We start from the raw sequence: 26,463 nt of genomic DNA, 5'->3' as shown, positions 1-26,463 counted from the left end.
TTCTTCACATAAAAATAACCCTCTAATTCCTAGTTTAGACATCTTTTTTTTTTTTTTTGCGGTACGTGGGCCTCTCACTGTTGTGGCCTCTCCCGTTGCGGAGCACAGGCTCCGGACGCGCAGGCTCAGCGGCCATGGCTCACGGGCCCAGCTGCTCCACGGCATGTGGGATCTTCCCGGGCCGGGGCACAAACCCATGTCCCCTGCATCAGCAGGCAGACTCTCAACCACTGCGCCACCAGGGAAGCCCTAGACATCTTTTTTAAACTTGACTTAAACTTTGAAAGAAATGAGGAACACATTGTGTTTTAGAGGAAGGAAGTTCAAAATATTTTTCTATTCATGACTGAGTTAGTTTTAATATTAAGGAATCCAGCCCACAAAAAGCAAATTATCAACGGCTGTATTACAGAAACAGTTTAAAAAATTTAGTCATACCAATGTACCTAGAATCTAATTACTTGCAATTTTTCCTTTTAAAGAATAAATGTGTAAGCCTGACATAACCACCGATTCAGAATCCCCAGACTAACTATATGTTCTATTAAAAGTGTCCTGGGCAAAGTGCCCAAAATGAAATCAATCCTGTTCATCTGCTATCCTCTGTATTATCTAGGCCAGTCTTCCCCTTCTCTATCTTGCTGTGCTCTGGAACTATTTTTAAAAGCTAAAAGCTATAAATGTTTTTGGTGAAAGAACAAACCTACCGATTACTCAATGTGCTCTATGCTGATTGGTTATTATTTGGCATTCACTGGACAAACTACCTAGGGGAAAGGGACTCAGGGTCAGATTAATGACAGTTCCATAAAATTAAGCAATAGGTGGCCATCAAAGCACTCTAAGGGTTCCATTACCTTAGACTGAATTAGAGGAATTAGAGGGAAAAAAATGCATTATCCATGATTTTCTTCCATTGGAAGTTTTTTCTAACTATCATTTGGATTTTAGGTTATTTTTGAACTTTCAGATTATTTAAAAAAAACCATGATAAAAATATTGAAGCTAAATCTTGAGACACATTCTTAATAATTTCTATAGGCCATACTCCCAAAAATGGTCAGAAGGAAATTTTTTTTTTTACCTTTAACTTAGTTTTATTTTTTTAATTTTTATTGGGTTTTGATACCTTCTGCCAAACTGCCCTTCAAAGGCTATTTATAGTACTGTTTATAATTGTCAATTTAATAAGCAGAATAGTATCTTATATTTTGTTTGCATTTCTTTATTAGGGAACTTCACTTTTTGCCATGTTAATTGTGCATTTGTGTGGATTTTTAAAAATGATATGCCTGTCTTTGGCTCATTTTTTAATTGGAGCCTTTCTTGTGGATCTGTAATAGTGATTTTCAAACTTTTGGGTCTTAGGAACGCTTTATTAACGATCTCAAAGGGATTTTGTTTATGTACATTGCTGGCATGATAAATCTGAGGAAAAAGAATAGAATACTCATTAGCAAACCAAATCCTACAACACGTAAAAAGGATCATACACCATGATCAAGTTTGATTCATTCCAGGGATGCAAGGATGGTTCAACATATGCAAATCAATCAATGTGATACACCACATCAACAAAAGAAAAGACAAAAACCACATGATCATCTAAATAGATGTAGAAAAAGCATCTGATAAAATTCAATATCCATTCATGATAAAAAATTCTCACCAAAATAGAAGGGGACATATCTCAACATAATAAACCCATTTATGATAAACCCACACCCAGAAGCTGAAAGACTTCCCACTAAATTCTGGAACAAGTATGCTCACTCTCACCATTTTTATTCAACATAGTATTAGAAGTCTTAGCCACAGCAATCAGACAAGAAAAAGAAATAAAAGGTATCCAAATTGGAAGGGAGGAGGTAAAATTGTCATTATATGTAGGTGACATGATACTCTACATAGAAAACCCTAAAGACTTCACACAAAAATTATTAGAACTCACCAGTGAATTCAGCAAGGTAGCAGAATACAAGATTAATATACAGAAATCTGTTGTATTTCTTTACACTAACAATGAAATATCAGAAAGAGAAAGTAAAAAAAAAATTCTGTTTAAAATCATGTCAAGGGAATTCCCTGGCAGTCCAGTGGTTAGGACTCCACACTTTCACTGCCAAGGGGCCAGGTTCAATCCCAGGTCAGGGAACTAAGATCCTACAAGCCATGTGGTATGGCCAAATAAATAAAATAAATAAGAAAATAAAATTAAATCACATCCAAAAAAAAAAAAAACCTAGGAATAAACCTAACCAAGGAGGTGAAAGACCTATATGCTGAAAACTATAAAACATTGAAAAAGGAAACTGAAGATGATTCCAAAAATCAGAAAGGTAACCCAAGCTCTTGGATTGCAAGAATCAATATTGTTAAAATGGCCATACTACCCAAAGCAACCTATGGATTCAATGCGATCCCTATTAAATTACCCATGACATGCTTCACAGAACTAGAACAAATAATCCTAAAATTTATGTGGAACTACAAAGGATCCAGAATTGCCAAAGCAATCCTAAGGAAAAAGAACTAAACTGGAGGCATAACCCTCCCAGACTACAGACAATACTACAAAGCTACAGTAATCAAAACAGCATGGTATTGGCACAAAAAAAGACATATGGATCAGTAGAACAGAGAGTCCAGAAATAAATTCACACACCTATGGTCAATTAATCTTTAACAAAGGAGGCAAGAATATACAATGGAGAAGGGACAATCTCTTCAGGAAGTGGTGTTGGGAAAGCTGGAGAGCTGTATTACCCCAGCCTTCACCCCATACACAAAAATAAACTCAAAATGGCTTAAAGACTTAAATATAAGACATGACACCGTAAAACTTCTAGAAGAGAACATAGGCAAAACATTCGCTGACGTAAACTGTAGCAATGTTTTCTTAGCTCAGTCTCTCAAGGTAAAATAAGTAAAAGAAACAAATGGGACCTAATCAAACTTATAAGCTTTTGCACAGCAAAAGAAACCATAAACAAAATGAAAAGACAACCTATGGAATGGGAGAAAATATCTGCAAATGATGCAGCTGACAAGGGCTTAATTTCTAAAATATACAAACAGCTCATACAGCTCAATATTAAAAAACACAAAAATCCAATCACAAAATGGGGAGAAGACCTAAATAGACATTTCTCTAAGGAAGACATACAGATGGCCAACAGGCACATGAAAAGATGCTCAATATCACTAATTAGAGAAATGCAAATCAAAACTACAATGAGGTATCACCTCACACCAGTTAGAATGGCCATCATCAAAAAGTCTACAAATAATAAATGCTGGAGAGGGTGTGGAGAAAAGGGAACCCTCCTACACTGTTGGTGGGAATGTAAATTGGTGCAGCCACTATGGAGAACAGTATGGAGGTTCCATAAAAAACTAAAAATAGAGTTACCATATGATCCAGCAATCCCACTCCTGGGTATATATCCAGAGGAAACTCTGATTCAAAAAGACACATGCGGCTTCCCTGGTGGCTCAGTGGTTGAGGGTCAGCCTGCCAGTGCAGGGGACACAGGTTCAAGCCCTGGTCCGGGAGGATCCCACATGCCACGGGGCAGCTAGGCCTGTGTGCCACAACTACTGAGCCTGTGCTCTAGAGTCCACACGCCACAACTGCTGAGCCCGTGCACCTAGAGCCCGTGCTCTGCAACAGGAGAGGCCACCGCAGTGAGAGGCCCACACACCGCAACGAAGAGTAGCTCCTCCGCTCACTGCAGCTAGAGGGGGCCCACACACAGCAACGAAGAAGACCCAATGCAGCCAAAAATAAATAAATAAAATTTAACTAAAAGACACATGCACCCCACTGTTCATAGCAGCAGTATTTACAATAGCCAAGACATGGACGCAACCTAAGCATCCATCAACAGATTAATGGATAAAGAAGATGTGGTATATATACATGATGGAATATTACTCAGCCATAGAATGAAATACTATGAATACCAAAGAATGAAATACTACCATTTGCAGCAACATGGATGGACCTAGAGATTATCATACTAAGTGAAGTAAGTCAGACAGAGAAAGACAAATATCATATGATATCACTTACATGTGGAATCTAAAATATGATACAAATGAACTCATTTACAAAACAGAAACAGACTTGTAGACACAGAAAACAAACTTATGATTACTGAAGGGGAAGGAGGCATGGTAAATTAGGACTATGGAATTAACAGGTACACACCACTATATATAAAATAGATAACATGGATTTACTGTATAGCACAGGGAAATGTATTTAATATCTTGTAATAACCTATAATGGAAAAGAATCTGAAAAATATATACATAACTGAATCACTTTGCTGTACAACTGAAACTAACACTGAGACTAACAACTATACTTCAATTTAAAAAAAGAATAGAATATTCAATCATTGGACCCCTTACTTCATAACGCATAAAAATCAATTCCAACTGGATTACAGACTTATATGTGAAAGACAGAATGAAAAATCTAGAATATAGGAAAATATTACTATGATTATTGAGATAGTAAAGGATTTATTAAATAAAACACAAAAAAAGCACAAACTGTAAACAGATGTTGATAAACTTGACTTTGCTAAAATTGAGAACTTTTGTTCATCAAAATATATATTAAGATATTAAGAATATAAGTCACAAGTTGGGAGAATATATTTACAACACATTAATCCAATAAAGAATTTGTATCCAAAAATACATAAATTAAACCTACAAATCAATGAGAGAAAGGCAAATAATCCAACAGAAAAATGGATAAAATACTTGAATAGTCACTTCATAGAAAAGAAAATCCAAAATGGCCCATAAGCATATTAAAAGACGTTTGACCTTATCTGTAATCAAATTAGTAATGCAAATTAAAACCACAATAAGATACCATTGTAATACCCACCCAATTAGCAAAATTAAAAAGTCCTTCAATACTAAGTGTTGTTGAAGATGTGGAGGAAATAGCACACCTATACACCACTGAGAGTGAGGGATACATAATTTAGGACAATAGATTGGAAGACAACTTGGCATACCTACTAAAGTTGACCTGTGTTCACCCCATTCCCCATCAACTCCACTCCCACAAACAGCAGGGTTTCTCACACTTAGCTATGGTGATGGACCAGTTTTTTAAAATTTCTAACCATTTGTGGACTGGATACTTTTATAAAATAACAAAAATGTCTATACAATATCAAATTACTATAAACGTTTCTAAACGCTTCCTCTTAATTTATATGGTTGGGGATTAGTAACTTAACAGTTTGTAGACTTAACAGTGGTCTTCAGACCACACTTTGAGAAGCACTGTTCCAGGGCAGTTCATCCTGAATGGGGTATGCTCCAGTATACTCATGTGGCACAAATATTATGGGTGTGCCAAGATGTGCAAGATATTATAAAGAACTCCAAAGCCAGTCATCCTCAGCTATAAGCAGCCTTATCCTTTTACCTCAGTATGCTAAACAATAACCATTTTCTTTAAGTGTCATATTGTGAAAAAAGGTAAGAAACGGAACACTACCCTGGAAAAACCCTTGCTCATAGTCACTGGGAGACATACATAAGAATATTGATACCGTTTTACTTTTTTTTTCCATAAATTTATTTATTTTATTTATTTATTTTTGGCTGCGTTGGGTCTTCGTTGCTGCGCACGGGGTTTCTCTAGTTGCAGCAAGCGGGGGATACTCTTCCTCGCAATGCACGGGCTTCTCATTGCTGTGGCTTCTCTTGTTGCAGAGCACGGGCTCTAGGCGTGCGGGCTTCAGTGGTTGTGGTGCGTGGGCTCAGTAGTTGTGGCTTGCGGGCTCTAGAGTGCAGGCTCAGTAGTTGTGGTGCAGGGGCTTAGTTGCTCCATGGCATGTGGGATCTTCCAGGACCAGGGCTCGAACCCGTGTCCCCTGCATTGGCAGGCAGATTCTTAACCACTGCGCCACCAGGGAAGCCCCCCATTTTACTTTTTAAACTACATATTTGTATTAATCTAAACAATTATGATTAAAAGAACAATCCACCCCAAAAAAGCCCATCACCAACAAAAACCTAACAGCTGATAGATTTTATTTATTTATTTTTTTTGCGGTACGCGGGCCTCTCACTGTTGTGGCCTCTCCTGTTGCGGAGCACAGGCTCCGGATGCGCAGGCTCAGCGGCCATGGCTCACGGGCCCAGCCGCTCCACGGCATGTGGGATCTTCCCAGACCAGGGCACGAACCCGTGTCCCCTGCATCGGCAGGTGGACTCTCAACCACTGCGCCACCAGAGAAGCCCGATAGATTTTATTTTGAACAGACTTAGGATATTAAAAATTAAATTTACTCATAATTCTGTGTAATAACTTATCTGAGCAAAAATTCACAAATTTATAAATTAATCATTAAAGGTCCTAGGAGCAGTACAACAGGGTCACAGAAGCAGTTCAGAGAGTTGTTGAGACCAACGGGCTGTGTTGTCAGAGAAACATGATTTCAAATCCTGACCCCACCACTTAAAGTGACCTTGGGGAGGTTTTTAAATAAGATCTATAAAACGTACTAAAGTTCTATAAAAATTGAATAATGGATAATGATTAATAATATCTGTCATTTTGTTTGAACACAGTTAAAAAGTACCTAGAAAATGAGATAATTTACTGTTCCTTCTAAATACTAAGAAACAAGGAAATGTCAAGTAATTAGAACAAACAGAAGAGTAAAGGTCTAGGTGTGACACAATGCTCTTTAGAACTAAAACAGAACAATCACTACTGCAAGAAACTACAAATCTACATACTCTGAGTACAACTATGTAAAATGTTTGTATGTATGTTTATGAACCAAGATTGGGAGAGAATGAAGAAATAAAAATAGCTGTTGTGTTGGGCAGGTAGGGTTATGAGTGAATTCTTTGAGATTTATTTCTTAAATATTTAAGTTAAAAAAATATTTTAAAGGAACTCTGGCATAGGAGATAAGCAATAAATCCTTGGAATATTAAGGAAAAAGTTTTCAATAGTGCACTATAGCAGGCCAATCAAGCAAATTTGTCATGAAAGTGAACTATAAAGATTGCCATTGTGCAGGAAGGCCCACTATAGCAGTTATTACTAATCATTTGGTCCAATACACATTTGTAATCTAAATTTGTCATTTATGAAAGAGCAGCCACCATTTTAGATGCTGAGATCAGTAAGATTAATGTTTTAATAATGCTAGCTTCTGACTTCAGAACCAATTTTACAGACTCAGCTCCTGTGATCAAAATGGTATTTGACAGATCTTCTTTCTCCTTTACCCATTTAATATGTTTTAGAACCTTTAATAGTAATGATCTAGGCAAGCTTTTCAAAAGGACAAGGCAGCTTATTTCCCTAAGTATGTAACCATTTACAAATGCTTTTCAAGCTTATCTGGAACTCAAAAGTATTACTGGATTCCAGACATCATTCTGGATATTTATGTGGAAACAAGAATCTCTGCTCCTGTTGCAAATTTCCAACTCAATATCTGGTGTGAAACTACTTTCACAGTAATTAGCTGTGAAGATTTTATACAATAAGTACTTTATATTGTCCAGAACCACAAAGAACCATTTTTTAAAAATACTATCCCCCCTTTTACAGGGAAGAAACCTATAGAGAAATTAATACAACTCATCAAAGTTCAGAAAGTTAGAAAAACTGGAATAGAATGAATACTTCTGTCCTCAAATCCTGTTAGTCCACTATTCATGCTATTTTCCACTTATTAACTAAATCACATCTTTGTCAGGTATTTCATCAAATGATTTTTAAGCACATAAAGCTACAGAAATAGGCCCAAGAGAGTTAGGTATGGAATGGATAACACCAACTGTTCAAGAGTAGAACGAATATGCCCAAATGGTCATAATTTTTTTTGCCCATTTGTCAGTGTTCCTATTTTGTCTGAATTCAGACTTGCAGAAAACCTGAAAAGGCCATCTTTTAAGTCATGCTTCATGTCATAAATCATTTGGACTCCCTGAAGTCTCATCTCAGAGTTGCTATTTGTTTTAAGGCATGAAAAAATGTTTTAAAGCAACTTTTGTTTTCTGCTAAAATGTTAGTCTTTTCAAATCACCCATCATAACAAGTGCAATATATATAGACATACAAATACTACTCAAACCTTTTTCCAACCTGTTAGTACTATGTTTTCAACTTTAAATTAGAAAATCTCACCAAGCCAAGCATAAACAATGCAATTACCCACATATGGTAGTGGATAGTTAACTGCTGATTCTCTTGAGAGAGTCTATAATAAGCAATATGATATATGCTAGTAGAAATCTGTCTTAATAGAAACTTGTGGTACAGGAACATCCATCTGGGAAACACAGGTAATCATACCATCCAAGGTCTCCCTGCTTCTGTTATAAATCAAATCACCACCACACAGCTGTTACTATATCTCTAATGGGGTTTTCAACTGCTGTCCAAGCAGTTAACTCTCAAAAAAAATTTCTATGAAAAGTTTTCATGTTTTGGGTTAACATTGTGGGATTACCTAAACTGCACATATAATACCCTACTTCTATTACAGTGAATTGGGCCAAATTTATTTGATTCTGTTTTGTTCCATCTCCTGGGAAATTTTAGGGGCCTTAGGTCCTGCTATGAACTCTAAAGAGTGTAATGTGATTTGAAAGGCTCTAAAAATATCACAGGTTTGCCTGGGCTCACTTAGAAGGGTGGATGATTCAATTACAAGTGTCAAAATTTGATTCCTAATTTTTCAGAATCTGACAGCTGCAGCTAATCTTGCCAGGATCCCCTTATCTTCATTGTGCTTCTCTTTGAAGTATTTAAAGAAGATTTCATAATCTTTGCAATTTAGCTCTAGGATTTCTGTCAGTAGCTGTAGAATGAATTGGTTGGCTCTTTCCTAAGCTGCTTATTCATATTATTTGATCAAGCACATTTTAAAAGTAGCCATTGGGCTTCCCAGGTGGCGCAGTGGTTGAGAGTCCGCCTGCCGATGCAGGGGACGCGGGTTCGTGCCCCGGTCTGGGAAGATCCCACATGCCACAGAGCAGCTAGGCCAGTCCCCGTGATAAAAAAAAAAAAAAAAAAGTAGCCATTAACTGCAAAACAGCTGAGCTTCTTGTAAGGTTTGGGAAGAAAACATAACGAACTCTAAACCCGTACACCATAAACCAGGAGTGACCTTTCAATGCATGAAACGACAATGGAACATTAACCAAAGGTTCATTTGTTGCTATAAAAAATTTCAGACTCAAAAGGCATGCATTCATTTCAATCACAGTTCTGAGAAGGGTACTAGCACGACATCATTGGGGCTAATTTTTTGTTTTGCTTTTCAAATAATTAATGCAGAGATTCAGAGGTACCAAGGTGATGAAAACGGTAAAGACCAGTAGCTATGCAGCACTACTACAAGAAGTAGAGCTTCTATTCTTTGTTCTTCCATAAGTGAGGCAAAATCATCAGGCTCAGATTGTTGCCTATGAATGGGTAAAAATCATATTTACCATGTGCTGTGTTTTGTCACACAGAGGGTTTTCTTCCCTTTTTCCCCCAGATTTATTGAGATATAATTAACATACAATAAACTGCATGTATTTAAAGTACAAATTGTTGCTGTTGTTCCACGCTATGATAGCTTCATATTTTGGGACAGAATTTTAATATTAAGTGACCTTAGTTTTCCATAATTTGAAGTGTTATAAAAATGTTTACATAGAAATATCTTGCTTTATGCAGGATTCAGTGTGAGAGGAGATAGAAAAACAGTGTTATAGCATAGTATAATAGTTAATGTTCATAATTATGACTCTGAGTTGTCAATAAAAGGTTGCTGTGATCAGTATGATTTTAAGATAACAGAAAGAGCTGAAGTAGCATGTCTCCCACGAATCATACCATGTTACTGTTTTCCCAGCTCACACCCCATAACCCTGAAATGTATTCCCATACCACTCCATTAATGTGTGTTCTAACATACAGCTCACTTAAGATCACTTGTTAGATTTCTGACTCCCCTAAGAAACCATTAAGCTCTGTGATGGCAGGACCATATCTCTTTCTCACCACCATTTACTTAATAGTTGGCATGTAAAAGACACTTGGTAAATGTGTAGAAAACCTGAATAGAACTGTATAATCTAATCTAGATCATAATTTTTCATTAGAAAATTGATAATATTTTAAATGTCTTGGTACTTCAGTTGATAAGGAAAAATTATTTATATATAAGTCTTCCTCCTAACCATAATTGTTTATTTTATTGTATAAAGTTATTTTTAAATACCTAACCAGAAACATAAATTTGCCATGTAATACAGTAGCCCCCAGTTATCATAGCATGGAACATCAGAAACAACTTGTACTTTAAATATATGCAGTTTATTGTATGTTAATTATATCTCAATAAGGCTGTTTGGAAAAAACAGGGAAGAAAACCCTCTGTGTGACAAAACACAGCGTATACAAAGCTAAGAGACAAATGACAGACTAGAAGAAAACAATTACCCAGATTAATCCAGAATATAGGTAAAAATATGAGAAACAGATAAGGAAAAACATTCAATTAGTACAAAAATGTGAGCGTACTTTGTGCCACTGAACTGTACAGTTAAATATGGTTAAAATAGTATGTTTTATATTATGTGACTTGTACCACAAAAAAATTTATAAAAAGAAAATATATTCAATCCATTAGAAAAAAATGAAGGCAGACAATAAAAGGGCAAACGACAGAAGAAATATAAGTGACCAAACATGTATGTGGACAGATGTTCAATCTTAATCAAGAAAAACGAAAATTAAAATGAAATACTGTCAGAATGATAAAAAATTAAAGGACTGAGGATCAAGTGCTGTTTTAAATAACAGAGGAAACAGATGCTCTTGTATGCCCTTGGATGGAATAAAGAAATTGTACATACATTCTATAGAACACAATGTAGCAATTAAAATTTTTAAAGTACATGATAATAATTATTATTATAACTGTAGGTAGCATTTATGAAGTGCTTCCTATAAGCCAGCCACTGTTGTATACTGCTAAGTTGTATTAACTCATTTAGCCCTCACAACCACCATATGAGGTGAGTACTGTTATTATCTCCACTTTATAGATAAGGAAACTGAGGCACAGAGCAGTTAGGTAACTGCTGCAATTAACTGTTAGGTTGAACATCTAATAGGTGGCAGAGGTGAGATCTGCACATAGGTGTTCTGGCTTCAGAGCTGATCCTCTTAACCTCTAGAGAATAGCCTCTTCATTTACTGACATGGAAAAATCTCTAAGACGTGTTATTAAAAGCAAGTTGCACAATACACACAGTATAATACCATTCATATTTTTTAAAACTCACAAAACGGTATTATCTATATCTGTATCTATCTCCAGAGAAAGGACTGAAAGGGTTTACAAAACTGGTGGCAGCGGTTTCTCTTTGGAAAAGGGTCTAAGGGACTGGGAATGGGGATAGGAGGTAATCAATAGGGACTTTTGTTTTATGTGTATTGTTTGCTTTTCAGACCATGAAAATGTATTCAGATATTACTTGTATAATCTGATTTTTAAAATATTATTCTATTTTATTTTATTATTATTATTTTTTATACCCTGGAATAAATCCTACTTGATCATGGTGTGTGATTCTTTTAATGTATTGTTGAATTCAGTTTGATTTGGGGATGGAAAAAGGTATTCCATGCAAATGGAAACAAAAAGTAAGCTGAGGTAGTAATATTAATATCAGACACAATAGATTTTAAAACAAAGACTACAGCAAGAGATGAAGAAGGACATTACATAATAGTAAAGGGATCAATCCAACAAGGAGATATAACAATCATAGACACATTCAAGATAGGAGCACCTAAATACACAAAGCTAATATTAACAAACATAAAGGGAGAAACTGACAGTACCACGATAACAGTAGGGGACTTTAATACCCACCTACATCAATAGACAGTTCATCTAGACAGAAAATCAATATGAAAACACTGGCCTTAATGACACATTAGACCAGATGAATTTAATAGATCCAGAAAGAACATTCCATCCAAAAACAATAATAATACTAATCCATCTGTATCAGGGGTCCCCAAGACCATCCCCAGGTTCAATGATTTGCTAGGAGAACTCACAGGACTCAGCATAAAGTCATATTCTTGGCTATGTTTTATTACAGTGAAAAGGTACAAAGCAAAACCAGCAAAAGGAAAAGGCACATGGGGTGAAGTCAGGAGGAAACCAGGGGCAAGCTTCCAAGAGTCTTCTCCCTTAATTCCTCCAACAGCGAGTTGTAACAATACGTGTTACAACTGCCAACCAGGGAAGCTCATTAGAGACTCAGCACCCAGGGTTTTTACTAGGGGCTGGTCACGTAGGCATACTCTGCCTAGCCCATACCAAAATTCCAGACTCCAAGAAGGAAAGCAGGTGTTCAACATAAACCACACTCTGTACATACAGTTTAGGCACGTGAGCCATTCTTATCAAGGAATGGTGGGAATTCTAAAATCCAAGCTCCCAGATGCCAGCCAAGGGCCAATCCTGCAAGCAAGTTTTTCTAAGAATAGCAGTTTCAGGCTTGCTATGTTAACTCTTTTCTGCACACCATCCTTTCCATAATCCTTGTGATATTAAAATGCAGTTCTATTATGTCTTTCTTTAGGGTTTTGTTCTCAGCTAATTCATAATTAATTCTTTCTGTGAATGTTTCCAGACTTTCATTTGTTTTAGTCACCTTCATCTAGACTCTGGCTTGACTATGTCTTTCTTAAAACATGAAGCCAAAAATGTAAAATAATATTCCAGGCATAATTTCACGTAAATGGGATATTATATTTTTATTAATAGAGTATAATTAAAAAAAAATTTTTTTTTTGGCCAAGCCACGCAGCTTATGGGATTTTAGTTCCCCGACCAGGGATTGAACCCTGCGCCCCAGCAGTGAGAGCGTCGAGTCCTAACCACTGGACCGCCAGGGAATTCCCAACATTTTGTTTTTTAAAGCTGCATTATTATTGGATGATTTTTGAGCAGCAGATAAAACTCAGATTCTATGACATTATTATTTATAATCCCATTAATGACATTTTGTTTGCTTAAGCACAATGTTTTTAACTACCAAGATGATTTTGAATCACAATTCTATCATCTCAGATTGACTATTCCTTCTAGCTTCCTGTCACGTCACGTGAAAATTATTAAGGGTTCTGGAGCCAGACTACTGCAATTCACATCATGGTACCACTAATTACTAGCAATGTGACCTTGGATAAGTTAGCATAAGTCCTCTGTGTGCCGTAGTTTCCTTATTTGTAAAAACTAGTAATAATAATCATATCTATCTCATATACCTCAATGAAATAAATGAGATAATGTACCTAATAAACCTATTATGGTATCTGGCATGTTGTAATTACATAATAAACATTACTTATTATTATTAATCTCAGTTATTGATAAGAATAATAAATAGGTCAGGATCAAAGTTCCATAGCATTTTGGGGTGATTCCTCTCAGAGATGAAGGCAGTCAAAATTCTTTGAGAATATCAATTCCATGAGACTTATACTTTATTATGTATTTAAATCCAATATAGAAAACTTCATGATATAAAGGAGAGTTAGATATTATTATAAATTTTCAGTTATGTCAGAAACTGTAGTCTCTAAACTTAACCTTTTTATCACCTACCAAACACTTGTTTGAAGAGAAAGAAATCAAGATAGACTAGACCGGCAAGAAAATCTCCATTACTAAGAAGATAATTTCAACTGTTTGAGAAATTCCTACCTATGTCAGAAGTCTGGCAGAATAAGATTTTGCTGTGCTTATTCCTGTATATTGACTACAAGGCAATACAATGAAAATACAGTGTTAAAGTGATAACCAAAGTATAAGAAAAGCAAGAAGTATTTTTAGACTCTTCATCTTTTTTAATAAGAAAAATCAAGGGAACACAAATGAAAAAGTCTAGTAAGAACAAATGCCCGTAGCACTTGTCATCTGCAATCAGAAGAGCTAAAATTCTTAGACAAAATGTAACATCTGGAATATTGACTTTAATGGCAGTAGGAAGCATCAAAATGTACTTCAAAATGCACACCTCTAAAGAGAAAATGACAAAAGAATATAAATTACTATATGTATAGTATTTGTTACATTTATCCTTACACAGTCACATTCCTAAATTTTTCCAAGAAAAGATTAATCAAATATCTACATATGGATAATCAAGGAATGAAGTTTCTAGCAAGCTTTTGTTTCCAGTTAATGACTGTCTACAATGTGGTCCTATTTAGAGTCAAATATGAATCTTAAAATTAACTCATTCTAATAGTGTCTTGAAGAATAGCTCAGCATTCACTTAGGAGCACAGCTGCTGAGGCATTCAGATTTGGATTCAAATCCTTGCTCTGCAACTCACTGTGTGACTTCAGGCAAGTTACTTAAATTTCTCTAAGCCTATTTCCTCAATAATAAAATGGAGATAATATTTACCTCATAGGCTTTTTGAGAGGATGAATTAGCATATGTTGTATGTGTGTTTTATTGTAGTTAAATATACTTAATGTAAAACTTACCATTTTAACTATTTTTAAGTGTATAGTTCTGTGGCATTAAATGCATTCACAGCACCAGCAACTTGTGCAACCAGCACCAAGGATATATTTTTGTTTTTATTTTATTTTATTTATTTTATTTTTATTTTTTTTGCGGTACGCGGGCCTCTCACTGTTGTGGCCTCTCCCGTTGCGGAACACAGGCTCCAGACGCACAGGCCCTGGACACGCAGGCTCAGCCGCCATGGCTCACGGGCCTAGCCGCTCTGCGGCATGTGGGATCTTCCCGGACCGGGGCACGAACCCGCGTCCCCTGCATCAGCAGGTGGACTCTCAACCACTGCGCCACCAGGGAAGCCCTGTTTTTATTTTTATTTTTTAGGTAAGAAGCAGATTTACTTAGAAACACACTCCAGAGTGTGGGTCATCTCAGAAGGTGAGAAAGGCCAAGGATATGGGTTTTTTAAAAAATAAATTTATTTATCGTATTTATTTATTTTTGGCTGCGTTGGGTCTTCGTTGCTGTGTGCGGGCTTTCTTTAGTTGTGGTGAGCGGGGGCTACTCTTCGTTGCGGTGTGCGGGCTTCTCATCGCGGTGGCTTCTCTTGTTGCAGAGCATGGGCACTAGGCGTGTGGGTTTCAGTAGTTGTGGCACGTGGGCTCAGTAGTTGTGGCTAACAGGCTCCAGAGCGCAGGCTCAGTAGTTGTGGCGCACGGGCTTAGGTGCTCCACGGCATGTGGGATCTTCCTGGACCAGGGCTCGAACCCGTGTCCCCTGCATTGGCAGGCAGATTCTTAGCCACTGCGCCACCAGGGAAGCCTCAAGGATACGTTTTTAAATTGCTCAAGATTGAGCACACAGGTACTGCTTGGTGAACGGCAGCTAAAATGACTCAGTGCTATCTCATCACATCTTGAATCTGTGCAATTTATTTTATCTCTATTTCATACTTATTTCTACTGAATTGCTCCCAATCTGGAAAATACTAATATCAATTTTTAAGCTGTAAACTGTATTACTTACTTTCAAATTCTTCATCCAGGTAAATAAATACATAAAAATATTAAGAGCTAATACTTATTGAGCACTTAGTATGTGCCTGGTGCTATTCTAAGCACTTAACAGGTATTAACTCATTTAATCCACACAATAATAATTCTAGGCGGTATATACTAATAACTGTCACATTTTACATGTGAATACAAAGAGGTTAAGGAATCTGGCCAAAGTCACCCAGCTAATAGGCTGACAAAGCCAGGATCTGCACTCAAACCAAGTTCTAGAGACCACGCTCTTAGTTATTCCACTATCCTGCTTCTCCCACATGCAGTAACACGGGGCCCACAGGAATGATTACTTTCAGATGCCAGATGTTATATGTTGACTTAACCTCTGAATTTCTCAGAAGCTTGGACATCCATTATTTCATGTGTTCTTCCTAACGACAATGAAGAGCAACTTCTCCCATTTTGCAGATGGAGAAGTCATTTTGCTTAAGGTCAATAGGAACATGTGAGAGAGACCTGGATCCTGCTTGGCCACTTATTAGTTGTGTAAATCTATACTTTTCCTGAGTTTCAACTAATTGTAAAATGGAAATAACAATAATATCTCTTATAAGAAGAAGAGAAATATATGTTTGCCAATCATCTAGCAGAGAGCCTTATATAAAAATTGCTCAATAAAGGTTACCCCCCCCTTTCCTCATTCTCCTATTTGTGACTCCGGGCATAATATTCTTTTCAAACACCGTGCTACCATTTCTTTTTTTTTTTTTTTTTTGCGGTACGCGGGCCTCTCACTGTTGTGGCCTCTCCAGTTGCGGAGCACAGGCTCCGGACGCGCAGGCTCAGCGGCCACGGCTCACGGGCCCAGCCGCTCCACGGCATGTGGGATCTTCCCGGACCGGGGCACGAACCCGTGTCCCCTGCATTGGCAGGCGGACTCTCAACCACTGCGCCACCAGGGAAGCCCCGTGCTACCATTTCTTGATACCCTCTCACCAACTGCATTAACAGATTGGTGGTAAAGGACATGATTTTTTGGTAATTACCATGTGATACCAAATGAAACCTTAGTGAAGTCCAGCTATATTATATAATTTTAAGGATAACAAACTTTCTCCCTTTTGTCCATATGGTCTACCACTTTATCAGAGTAGAAAACAAAATTGGTCTACCAAGATTTGTTCTTTATAAAATTGGGCTTAATGTTCCCCAATACCTTCTGTTCTTTTAGGTGACTGCCAAATGATTTACTTGATTTGTTCTAGTTTCTGACCAAACATTGTTTAAAACTTGAGTTGACCTCATCATACCCAAAGTTATCTTTTTCCCCTTTAAAAAAATGTATCTTTTTCTGTCATCAGATACTTTTCCTATTCACCATAATTTGTCAAAGATAAAAGCTAATAGCTTGGCACTAGGTTCTTTTCCGTCACATTTGCAGAGAGGGGATATCTAATACTGAATTATAAGCACTATTCATGCCAAATATGGCCACAGCAATTTGTATTTCTGGTCAAATGGGCAGCATTTTCCTAAGAAAAAATTAAAATGCTAGGAGACAGCATGTTCTCTTATAAAGCGAAACTGCTTTATAATTAATATTTTTTTCCTGGATAGCAAGGATATCACAAAGCACACTCTGTTGGCTTCCAAGTATCATTTAAAATACTCCCATGTCTTAAAGCAATCTGGAAGTGGATGTTAAAAGCCAAAGGAATTTTTTTTGTACTGCAGGTTCTTATTAGTTATCTATTTTATACATATTTGTATATATATGTCAATCCCAATCTCCCAATTCATCCCACCACCACCACCCACCACGCCCTCCCCCGCCACTTTCCCCCCTTGGTGTCCATACATTTGTTCTCTACATCTGTGTCTCAATTTCTGCCCTGCAAACCGGTTCATCTGTACCATTTTTCTAAGTTCCACATATATGCGTTAATATACAATATTTGTTTTTCTCCTTCTGACTTACTTCACTCTGTATGACAGTCTCTAGATCCATCCAGGTCTCTACAAATGACCCAATTTTGTTCCTTTCTATGAAAGCCAAAGGAATTTTTCAATCAAGTGTTGACTTCTGAATTCTACTACCTTCCCAATAAGCTAGAAGGCATACTGGGAGGCTACAATCAGAAGCACCAGAGAAAAGTGGTGCTGTGGAAACAATTCATTTGTGTTTGGCATAGTTAAGGTTCATTGCCAATTTGTAACGGTATGAATTCAATAACTTTCCAAAGCCAAAAATGAAGTTTGGACCTGAGCAGCTTTTCAAAGTAGCTTTTGCTGAGGGCTAGTACTTAATATAAAATAAAAAAGCTGTTAGAGGTGGTAAAGTGAGGCAATGTTTAAGAATTAAAATATGATAGGCCCGTGTACCGCAAAAAATAAAATAAAATAAAATAAAATATGACCTAGCACTTGATTTGCTAAAAAAAAAAAAGCACTGAGCTAAAGGCAAGATATTTTGCTTCAGTCATTCACTCTTTCTTGAGCTAAGAAAGAGCAAAAGAGCTCCTTTATGAAAAGGAGATGGGGATTATATTTTGTCTATAAATGACAATATTACTTGTCCTACTAATCTCATGAGTCTGACAGAAGGATAAGTGAAATAAGAGCTGTTAAAGCATTGTTCAAAATGTAAAGTAGATAGCAATGTAAGACATAATTATATTTTTAAAATTTGTAAGCATTTACAACAAAGTCATTTTATGGTGCCAGTCCCACTGGCCAACTACACATTACTGACAAAGTAACTTAGTGATACTTTCTCAGCCCTTTATGGAATTATATTTATCAAAAAATATGAATATTTGTCTTATCTGTCAGTTTCTACTCATTTGGTTTCACCTTTATAACTTAATACTTATAATAAATAAATCCAATATAAATCCACCTAATTAAAAAGTGAAAATTTGGAACATTATCTCATAAAAGTCACTAAAATCTCCATCATTATATATCAAGAATATCTCAATATTACTGCAAAGAGCTTTCAGTTTTAAATAAATAGGCTTCATAAAATAAATTAACTTCTCATTATTGACAGTCAAAATAAAAAGTAAAAAAAATTAATGGTTTCAAACAAAAACAATACTCATATCCTTGTCCCATTAGACACCTCAACTTACTTCATCTCCCTTCAAAACTTCGGTGCCATCAAATTCACGGGTCTGATTTGTCTTCGCTGACACTTCTCTCTCTAGGTTGGCTAACTTCTCCTTTGCCTCCTGAAGTTCCTCAGCTTTGACTTCTTTTTTACGAGAAATGATGGATGCCTAATTGAGCATTAAATATGAATGTAAAATAAGATATACAATCAACTTTCTATTATCTTGTGAAATTAAGTATTTTTTAGATTTTACTGAGCTAAATTTTCAATATCAGGTTGACTTCTCCTGACAATAATACCCCTTGCCCTACTACTATCACCAGTTATATATTTAGTATGAGTATGCATTGTATATATATATATATAATACATTTATATTCTTTTTTGGCTGCACTGTGTGGCTTACAGGATCTTAGTGTCCCCAACAGGGATCGAACCTGGGCACCCGTGGTGAAAGCACCGAGTCCTATGACTGGACCACCAGGGAATTCCCTGCAACGTATATTAAATAGCAACCTAAAAACATTATGGAGACAAAAGCCCTGAAAATATAGGACGTATCAGCAGAGAAACAGAAATGCGATAGTAATAAAAATATTAAAATCTTGTTAAGTAACACTCAAATGCTAATGAAAATACCTTCTAGGTAAGTACAGAAGCTAACACTAGGCCTACTGTTTTTCTGCATGGTCGGTTTCCTTTCATTGGAAGAAAACAAGAATGCTTTATTCTCAAAACTACAACACAGGTCTTCTTATCTAAATTCAATATCCATACTTTTAAAATAAAATGTTAAAACATTTATTATATTTGGGGCAATGTAATAAATAAAATGCAGGTTCAAAATCAAACATCTGACTCACCAGAATTATGCAAACGTTTACACAATCCAGATGGCTGCTCTTAGCCATAATGGCAGCATTTTATATTAGTTAGCAACTCATGGGGGATTTCCTTAAATGAACCATGGCTGTACTGGTTTAAGAAAAACATTAGCTAAACTGTCTTCTCAAGTGAAATAGTACAAATATTTTCTTCAAACAAATTTGACAAGAAGGGGGAAATCTTTAGTCTAAACCCTTTAAAAAACTCTATTGTCCTCCCTGTTTAAAAAATGAAAAAAGACAGGAATGTTTCCCTCTATAGAACTGTTTCAGCCAAAAAAAAAGAGAAGTAATGATTAGAGTACCAGAATTGTATAGGAATTGATGGTATGCTTCCTCAACATGATAAAATAAATAAATATAAACCTCAGCCCAAACCAGGATCTTATTTAATAGACATATGAGCATATATCCCGCCAAAGTCTGAAACAAGGTAAAAATGCCCAGCATCTCCACTACAATTTAATACTGTGCTGAAGGTATTTGCACACACCATTAGACAAGAGAAAGCAATTAGAAGCACAAGAATCTGAAAGGAAAAATTGGAATTTTCACAGTATATGATTATGTACCTAAAAAATCAAAAGAATCTACAGGAAATAAATCAATAGCTTTCATAGACAAATCAGTCAGAAAACATTTGGAAAGAAAAGCCCTCATTTATAAAAGCAAAAACCAAAATTAAATATGTAAGCATAAGTTTAACAAGAGAAGTTCCAAAATTTTATGAGGAAAACTATTCAACACTCCTGAAAGATACAAAAATAAACTTGAACAAATGGAGAGACATACCATGTTTTTAGATAGGAAGACTCAATATTGTAAAGATGTAAGTTCTAAGGTAATTGATAAATACAAAGCAACCCTAATAATTTTAAAAGTATGATTTTTTTCTAGAGATAGACAAATTGATAAAAGAAGTTATTTGGAAGAACATACAAATAAGAATTGTAAGGGATTTCCCTGGTGGCGCAGTGGTTAAGAATCCGCCTGCCAACGCAGGGGACACAGGTTCAAGCCCTGGTCCGGGAAGATTCCACATTCTGCGGAGCAACTAAGCCTGTGCACCACAACTACTGGGCCTGCGCTCTAGAGCCTGCAAGCCACAACTACTGAGCCCACATGCCACAACTACTGAAGCCCACACGCCTAGAGCCCGTGTTCCGCAACAAGAGAAGCCACCACAATGAGAAGCCCACGCACCGCAACAAAGAGTAGCCCCCACTCATTGCAACCAGAGAAAGCCTGTGTGCAGCAACGAAGACCCAATGCAGCCAAAAATAAATAAATTTATTTAAAAAAAAAGAATTGTAAGGAAACCCTAAAAAAGTAAAACAACTGGGGATGAAAATGGCTACTTTTATTAGATATTAGAACTTGATGATAAAGTTTCTATAATTAAAACAGTTAATATGGGTACATAAGCAGACAGGTCAACAGAACAACAGAAAATCTAGAAATAGATCCAATAGCATTTAAAAAATTTAAATAAAACAAAGGAGGACTCTCAAATCCATAGGGGAAAAATGGACTTTTTACCAACTGGTATTGGAACAACTGGATAATTGGACAGCCATATACAATAAATACCATACACCAAAGAAAAATTCTAAACAGATCAAAGATTTAATTACAAAAATTAAATCACAGAATTCCAAAAAGGAAACTTGAGTAAATTTCTCTATAACTTTCAAGAGGGAAAAACATTCCTAAATATGACTTGAAACCTGAAATGATAAGTGAAAAAATTAATAAATTTGATTTCCTGGGCTTCCCTGGTGGCACAGTGGTTGAGAGTCCGCCTGCCGATGCAGGGGACATGGGTTTGTGCCCCGGTCCAGGAAGATCCCACATGCCGCGGAGCAGCTGGGCCCGTGAGCCATGGCCGCTGAGCCTGCGCATCCAGAGCCTGTGCTCTGCAACGGGAAAGGCCACAGCAGTGAGAGGCCCGCGTACCGCAAAAAAAAAAAAAAAAAAAATTAAAAAATAAATAAAAAAATAAATTTGATTTCCTAAAAATGAAGAACTTTCCCATGGCAAAATAATACCATAAACAAAGTAAAAAGGCAAATACCAAACTGGGGAAAATGTTACACTTATAAGCTAGATAAAGAGTAAATATTCCTGATATGTAAAGAGTTTCCAAAACTAGAAAAAAAAGGCCTACAACCCTATAGAAAAATAGGTATAGATAGGAAGGGACAATTCACAGAAAAAGAATTAAAATGACTGTTACTCATGTGAAAAGATGCTCAACCTTGTTTATGGTAAGATAAAAAAAATTAAAACTATCATAAGATACCATTTCTCATCTACAAGGATGGCAAAAATCTTAAAGTTTGACAACATACTCTATCGGTGAGGCTGTAAGGAAACAGGTGCTCTCATACACTGCAGATAGGAATGTAAAATGCTAAAACCCCCATGAAGAGGAATTAGGCAATACTTTGCAAACTTACATCTACATTTATCATTTGATGTAGCAATCTCACTTCTGAGACTATATCCCAAAGATACGCTGGCAAAAAATTGCAAAGACATAAACAAAAAGCTATTTATTTAAGTATGATTTGTAATAGCACAAAAATGGCAACAACCCAAATGTCCATTAATGGGGATTGGTTGAATAAACTGTGGTATACCCACTCAGTGCAGTATGTCTGTGAACAGGAATAAGCATATCCACTAGGATGGCTATAATAAAAAAGACAGATAATAACAAGTGTTGCTAAGAATGTGGAGAAATCAGAACCTTCATACACTGTTGGTGGGAATGTAAAATGGTACAGCTGTTTTGGAAAGCAGTCTGGCATTTCCTTAAAATGTAAAATACAGAATTATCATGGGAACCAACAACTACACTCCTAGGAGTATACTCAAGAGAAATGAAAACTTATTTTGAAACAAAAACTTGTACAAGAATGCTCCTACCAGCATTATTCATAATAGCCAAAAAAGTAGAGACAACCCAAATGCTCATCAACTGGTGAACAGAAAAACAAAACGTGACATATCCATACAATGGGATATTATTCAGTAACAAAAAGGAATAAAGTATGTACAGATACATGCTACATCATGGATATGTGGTCACGAAGGACCACATATTGTATGATTCCATTTATATGAAATATCCATGACAGGCAAATTTATAGAGATAGTTTGGTCTTTGGTAGGATTTGGGGGAAATGAGAAGTGACTGCTAATGATGGCTTTGGGGGTTATTTTTGGGGTGATAAAAATGTTCTAAAATTGATTGTGTAATGATTGCACAACTCTGTGATGTTAAAAACCATTGAATTGTAAATTTTAAATGGGTGAATTGTACAGTATGTAAACTGTATCTCAATAAAGTTATAAAGGAATAAAAATTATTTTACTATTCACAAGCATATATTAAGAAAAAAAGCATGGAGAATAAAAGTGTATAATATGCTCTTCTTTCTCTGACAATGGAAATATATGAATATATGTATATGTAATATTATTTTTAATGGAATAATAAACTATAAAATTAAAAAATACCTATGGGAGAAGGAAAGAATAGCGTGGATAGCACAGAGGTAGAGGCTAGAAACTTCAAATACTTCTTGTTTTATAGGTTTGACTTGGAATCATGTAAATATTTTAAATAATTATAAAATTAATCTCGAAAATGTAATCCATAAAAATCAAAATGACCATATATATTTATCCAGTTTCCTTTGTGGCCTAACCATACAGAAGAATTATTCCCAGTAACTTTAGAACAGTAATTTGACTATATAACCCTAGGGGGATATATCCTAAAGACAAAACAAACTAAAAAACAATTTTCAGTAGTAATCATATTTTTGATGGTAGTAGTGGTACTTTTATTTTGAAACTGTTGCATGTAATGCATGGATTTAAGCAAATGATGAACTATGTTGGTGCCAATGGAATGAAGCAAATAATGAATGCAATTATGTTGATGCTTCTGAGAACCAGAATTTTCAATTTGGGATAAGGAGGAAAATGGGAGATTGATGAGGTGAAGTAAAAACCCAGTAGTCCTTGAGGGCATTTCTTTGTCGAACAGACAACCCTACACTTTCAAAACACAGATTCCAATGTCTAGTCATGGGTCAATTTAAAAGGTTGAAGAATATCTACCATTGGTCACACTACAGGAGGCCAGAGACCATCATATTAAAATGGGTGTTGGGTCTCTTCCATCCAGAGCAAAAAAGGGGGAGGTGGGGCTTACTGTGGGAAGTCATAAACCACAGAGAGATTAACCTAATCATCCTGGCTCTTTTCCACACTCCACCATGCCAAGGAAACATCCTCTGAGCAGTCAGCATGAGAGTGCTTGGAAAAGAGTCATAATAATTACCCAGTATTTTCTGGATAGATCCTTGATACGCCTTCTATATGTTTCTTTCATTCTAAAGTTGTTCTCTGAGGAGCTGATGTCTTATTCCAATAATGACCCATGCTTATCTGCTCTGATATGAGGCCATCTACTGAGCAGGAATGAATACTGTAGAATTCCCTCCTATTCAGAGAAGCCATATCAAAAGGACTGCTAGCCATCAATAACTGAGCAAGAACTGTTTTTCTATAAACAAATATTGGGCAGAATGGCCCTCTCTGACAGCAAAGTAGAGATAAAAAAGTAATTCGCCTAACTTCATCTCCTCTATATTCCAGGGAATGGCAAATTGGAGATTTACTTATCTAGAATTTTAATTCATTCTTCAGGACCAAGTTAATAAAAGACCAAGAAACACCTGATTAAACTGGATATGGAGTATTTTGTAGACAGGGCTGCAGATTTTGGCTTTGTTATATTTCTGCTTTCTCAGTTAATATTTCAGAGCTGAAACATTCCACATTCCCCAGCAGTGTGGGGGCCAACGCAGGCTTACAATTCTGACTAAAAATCACCCTGTGCTTCTAGCTTATCTGAATTTTCTGCCCCTCACTAAGCATTACACTATCCAGGAGATACACTAGCAAGTTGTGCAACTGAATAAAACCCACACTTTTCATTTAGATTCTTGGTTCATAATAACATTAAATAGATAAGAAGCCAAAAAAATTAAAAACTAACCCTAATTAATCATTTTTAATGTTAGACGTAACCAATCCATTTTGAAAACTGAAAAATAAAAATAAGAATCAAGTTTTAACTTTTTTTAATCTTACCATAAACAAGGTTGAGCATCTTTTCACATGAGTAACAGTCATTTTAATTCTTTTTCTGTGAATTGTCCCTTCCTATCTATACCTATTTTTCTATAGGGTTGTAGGCCTTTTTTTTCTAGTTTTGGAAACTCTTTACATATCAGGAATATTTACTCTTTATCTAGCTTATAAGTGTAACATTTTCCCCAGTTTGGTATTTGCCTTTTTACTTTGTTTATGGTATGTAGATTCTTTCTACATTTTGGTCAAATAAATTTTTATATAAACTAAAAACAAACAAACAAAAAAAACCAGTAGTCTTGAATCTGAACTGAAAGGATCAGTATGAACTCATGGTGTACTTTAGAGAGAGAAACAGAAAAAATACTTCCTAGCTCTGTCCACTAAAAAGACCTAAAGACAACGGCCACCCCAGTAGCAATGAGAAGTACTAATACCAGATTGTGGTCTGTAAATATCATTTCCTACTAAAACATATCAGGCTCATAGAAGAAAGTCTAATTCCAAGACTGGGGTAGGAAATGTAAAAGATGAGCCTAGAAACTATCTTAATCATACCAGAAAGCAAGGATGTTATCAAAGACAAATAGTATTTTAAAAGGACTCAGAAGTTAACTGGAAAAGCCTCCTACCAGCCAAAAATGGGACAATTTGAGCATCATTAAGGGAAATGTCTGCAACCTAAATTTCATTACATCTATGGTTCATAATAACATTAAATAGATAAGAAACCAAAAAAATTAAAAACTAACCCTAATTAATCATTTTTAATGTTAGACGTAACCAATCCATTTTGAAAACTGAAAAATAAAAATAAGAATCAAGCATGTACCCTGACTTTCCTATATGAACTACAGGATAACCAAACAGCTGATGAGAGGAGGTTTCTCTTTTAAGAAGTAGTCCAGCTCCAACATCGCTAATTATTAGAGAAATGCAAGTCAAAACTACAATGAGGTACCACCTCACACCAGTCAGAATGGCCATCATTAAGACGTCTACAAATAACAAATGCTGGAGAGGGTGTGGAGAAAAGGGAACCCTCCTACACGGTTGGTCGGAATCTAAATTAGTACAGCCACTGTGGAAAACAGTATGGAGGTTCCTCAAAAAACTGAAAATAGAGTTGCCATATGATCCAGCAATACTACTCCTGGGCATATATATGGACAAACACATAACTCAAAAAGACACATGCACCCCTATGTTCATAGCAGCACTATTCACAATAGCCAAGACATGGAAACAACCTAAATGTCCGTTGACAGATGAGTGGATAAAGATGTGGTACATATATACAATGGAATACTACTCAGCCATAAAAAAAGAATGAAATAATTCCATTTGCAGCTACATGGATGGACCTAGAGATTATCATACTAAGTAAAGTAAGTCAGAAAGAGAAAGACAAAAACAAGGTCCTACTGTACAGCACAGGGAACTATACTCAATATTCTGTGATAAGCCATAATGGAAAAGAATATAAAAAAAGAATGCATATATGTATAACTGATTCACTTTGCTGTACAACAGAAATTAACACAACACTGTAAATCAACTGTATTTCAATAAAAAAAGTAGTCCTGCTAATAAATGAAGAAGGAATCATAGTATCAACATTTTATTATCCCTAATGAAATAAATGGGCAGGCACTGATAATCAATGGCACAAAAAAAATCACAAAAAAAGAGACAACCAGACATTAGTTCCTCCAAATGAAAGT

At 36.0% G+C, this 26,463-nt stretch overlaps 1 protein-coding gene across 3 annotated transcripts in view; it reads right to left on the bottom strand.

The window, feature by feature from the left end:
- Positions 1-26,463, bottom strand: part of IFT81 (intraflagellar transport 81) — an 83,511-nt gene that overhangs the window by 35,791 nt on the left and 21,257 nt on the right. For all 3 annotated transcript variants that reach the window (XM_024758722.1, XM_024758720.1, XM_024758721.1), the window contains exon 11: positions 18,703-18,849. In XM_024758722.1, coding sequence (XP_024614490.1) covers positions 18,703-18,849 — 147 coding nt within the window. The remainder of the gene's footprint in view (positions 1-18,702; positions 18,850-26,463) is intronic.

Source organism: Neophocaena asiaeorientalis, unplaced genomic scaffold, assembly GCF_003031525.2.
Source record: "Neophocaena asiaeorientalis asiaeorientalis breed wild unplaced genomic scaffold, Neophocaena_asiaeorientalis_V1.1 scaffold77, whole genome shotgun sequence".
NCBI classification, from domain to species: domain Eukaryota; kingdom Metazoa; phylum Chordata; class Mammalia; order Artiodactyla; family Phocoenidae; genus Neophocaena; species Neophocaena asiaeorientalis.
The sequence above is the reverse complement of the archived record's forward strand: the minus strand, read 5'-3'. Positions and strand labels throughout refer to the sequence as shown.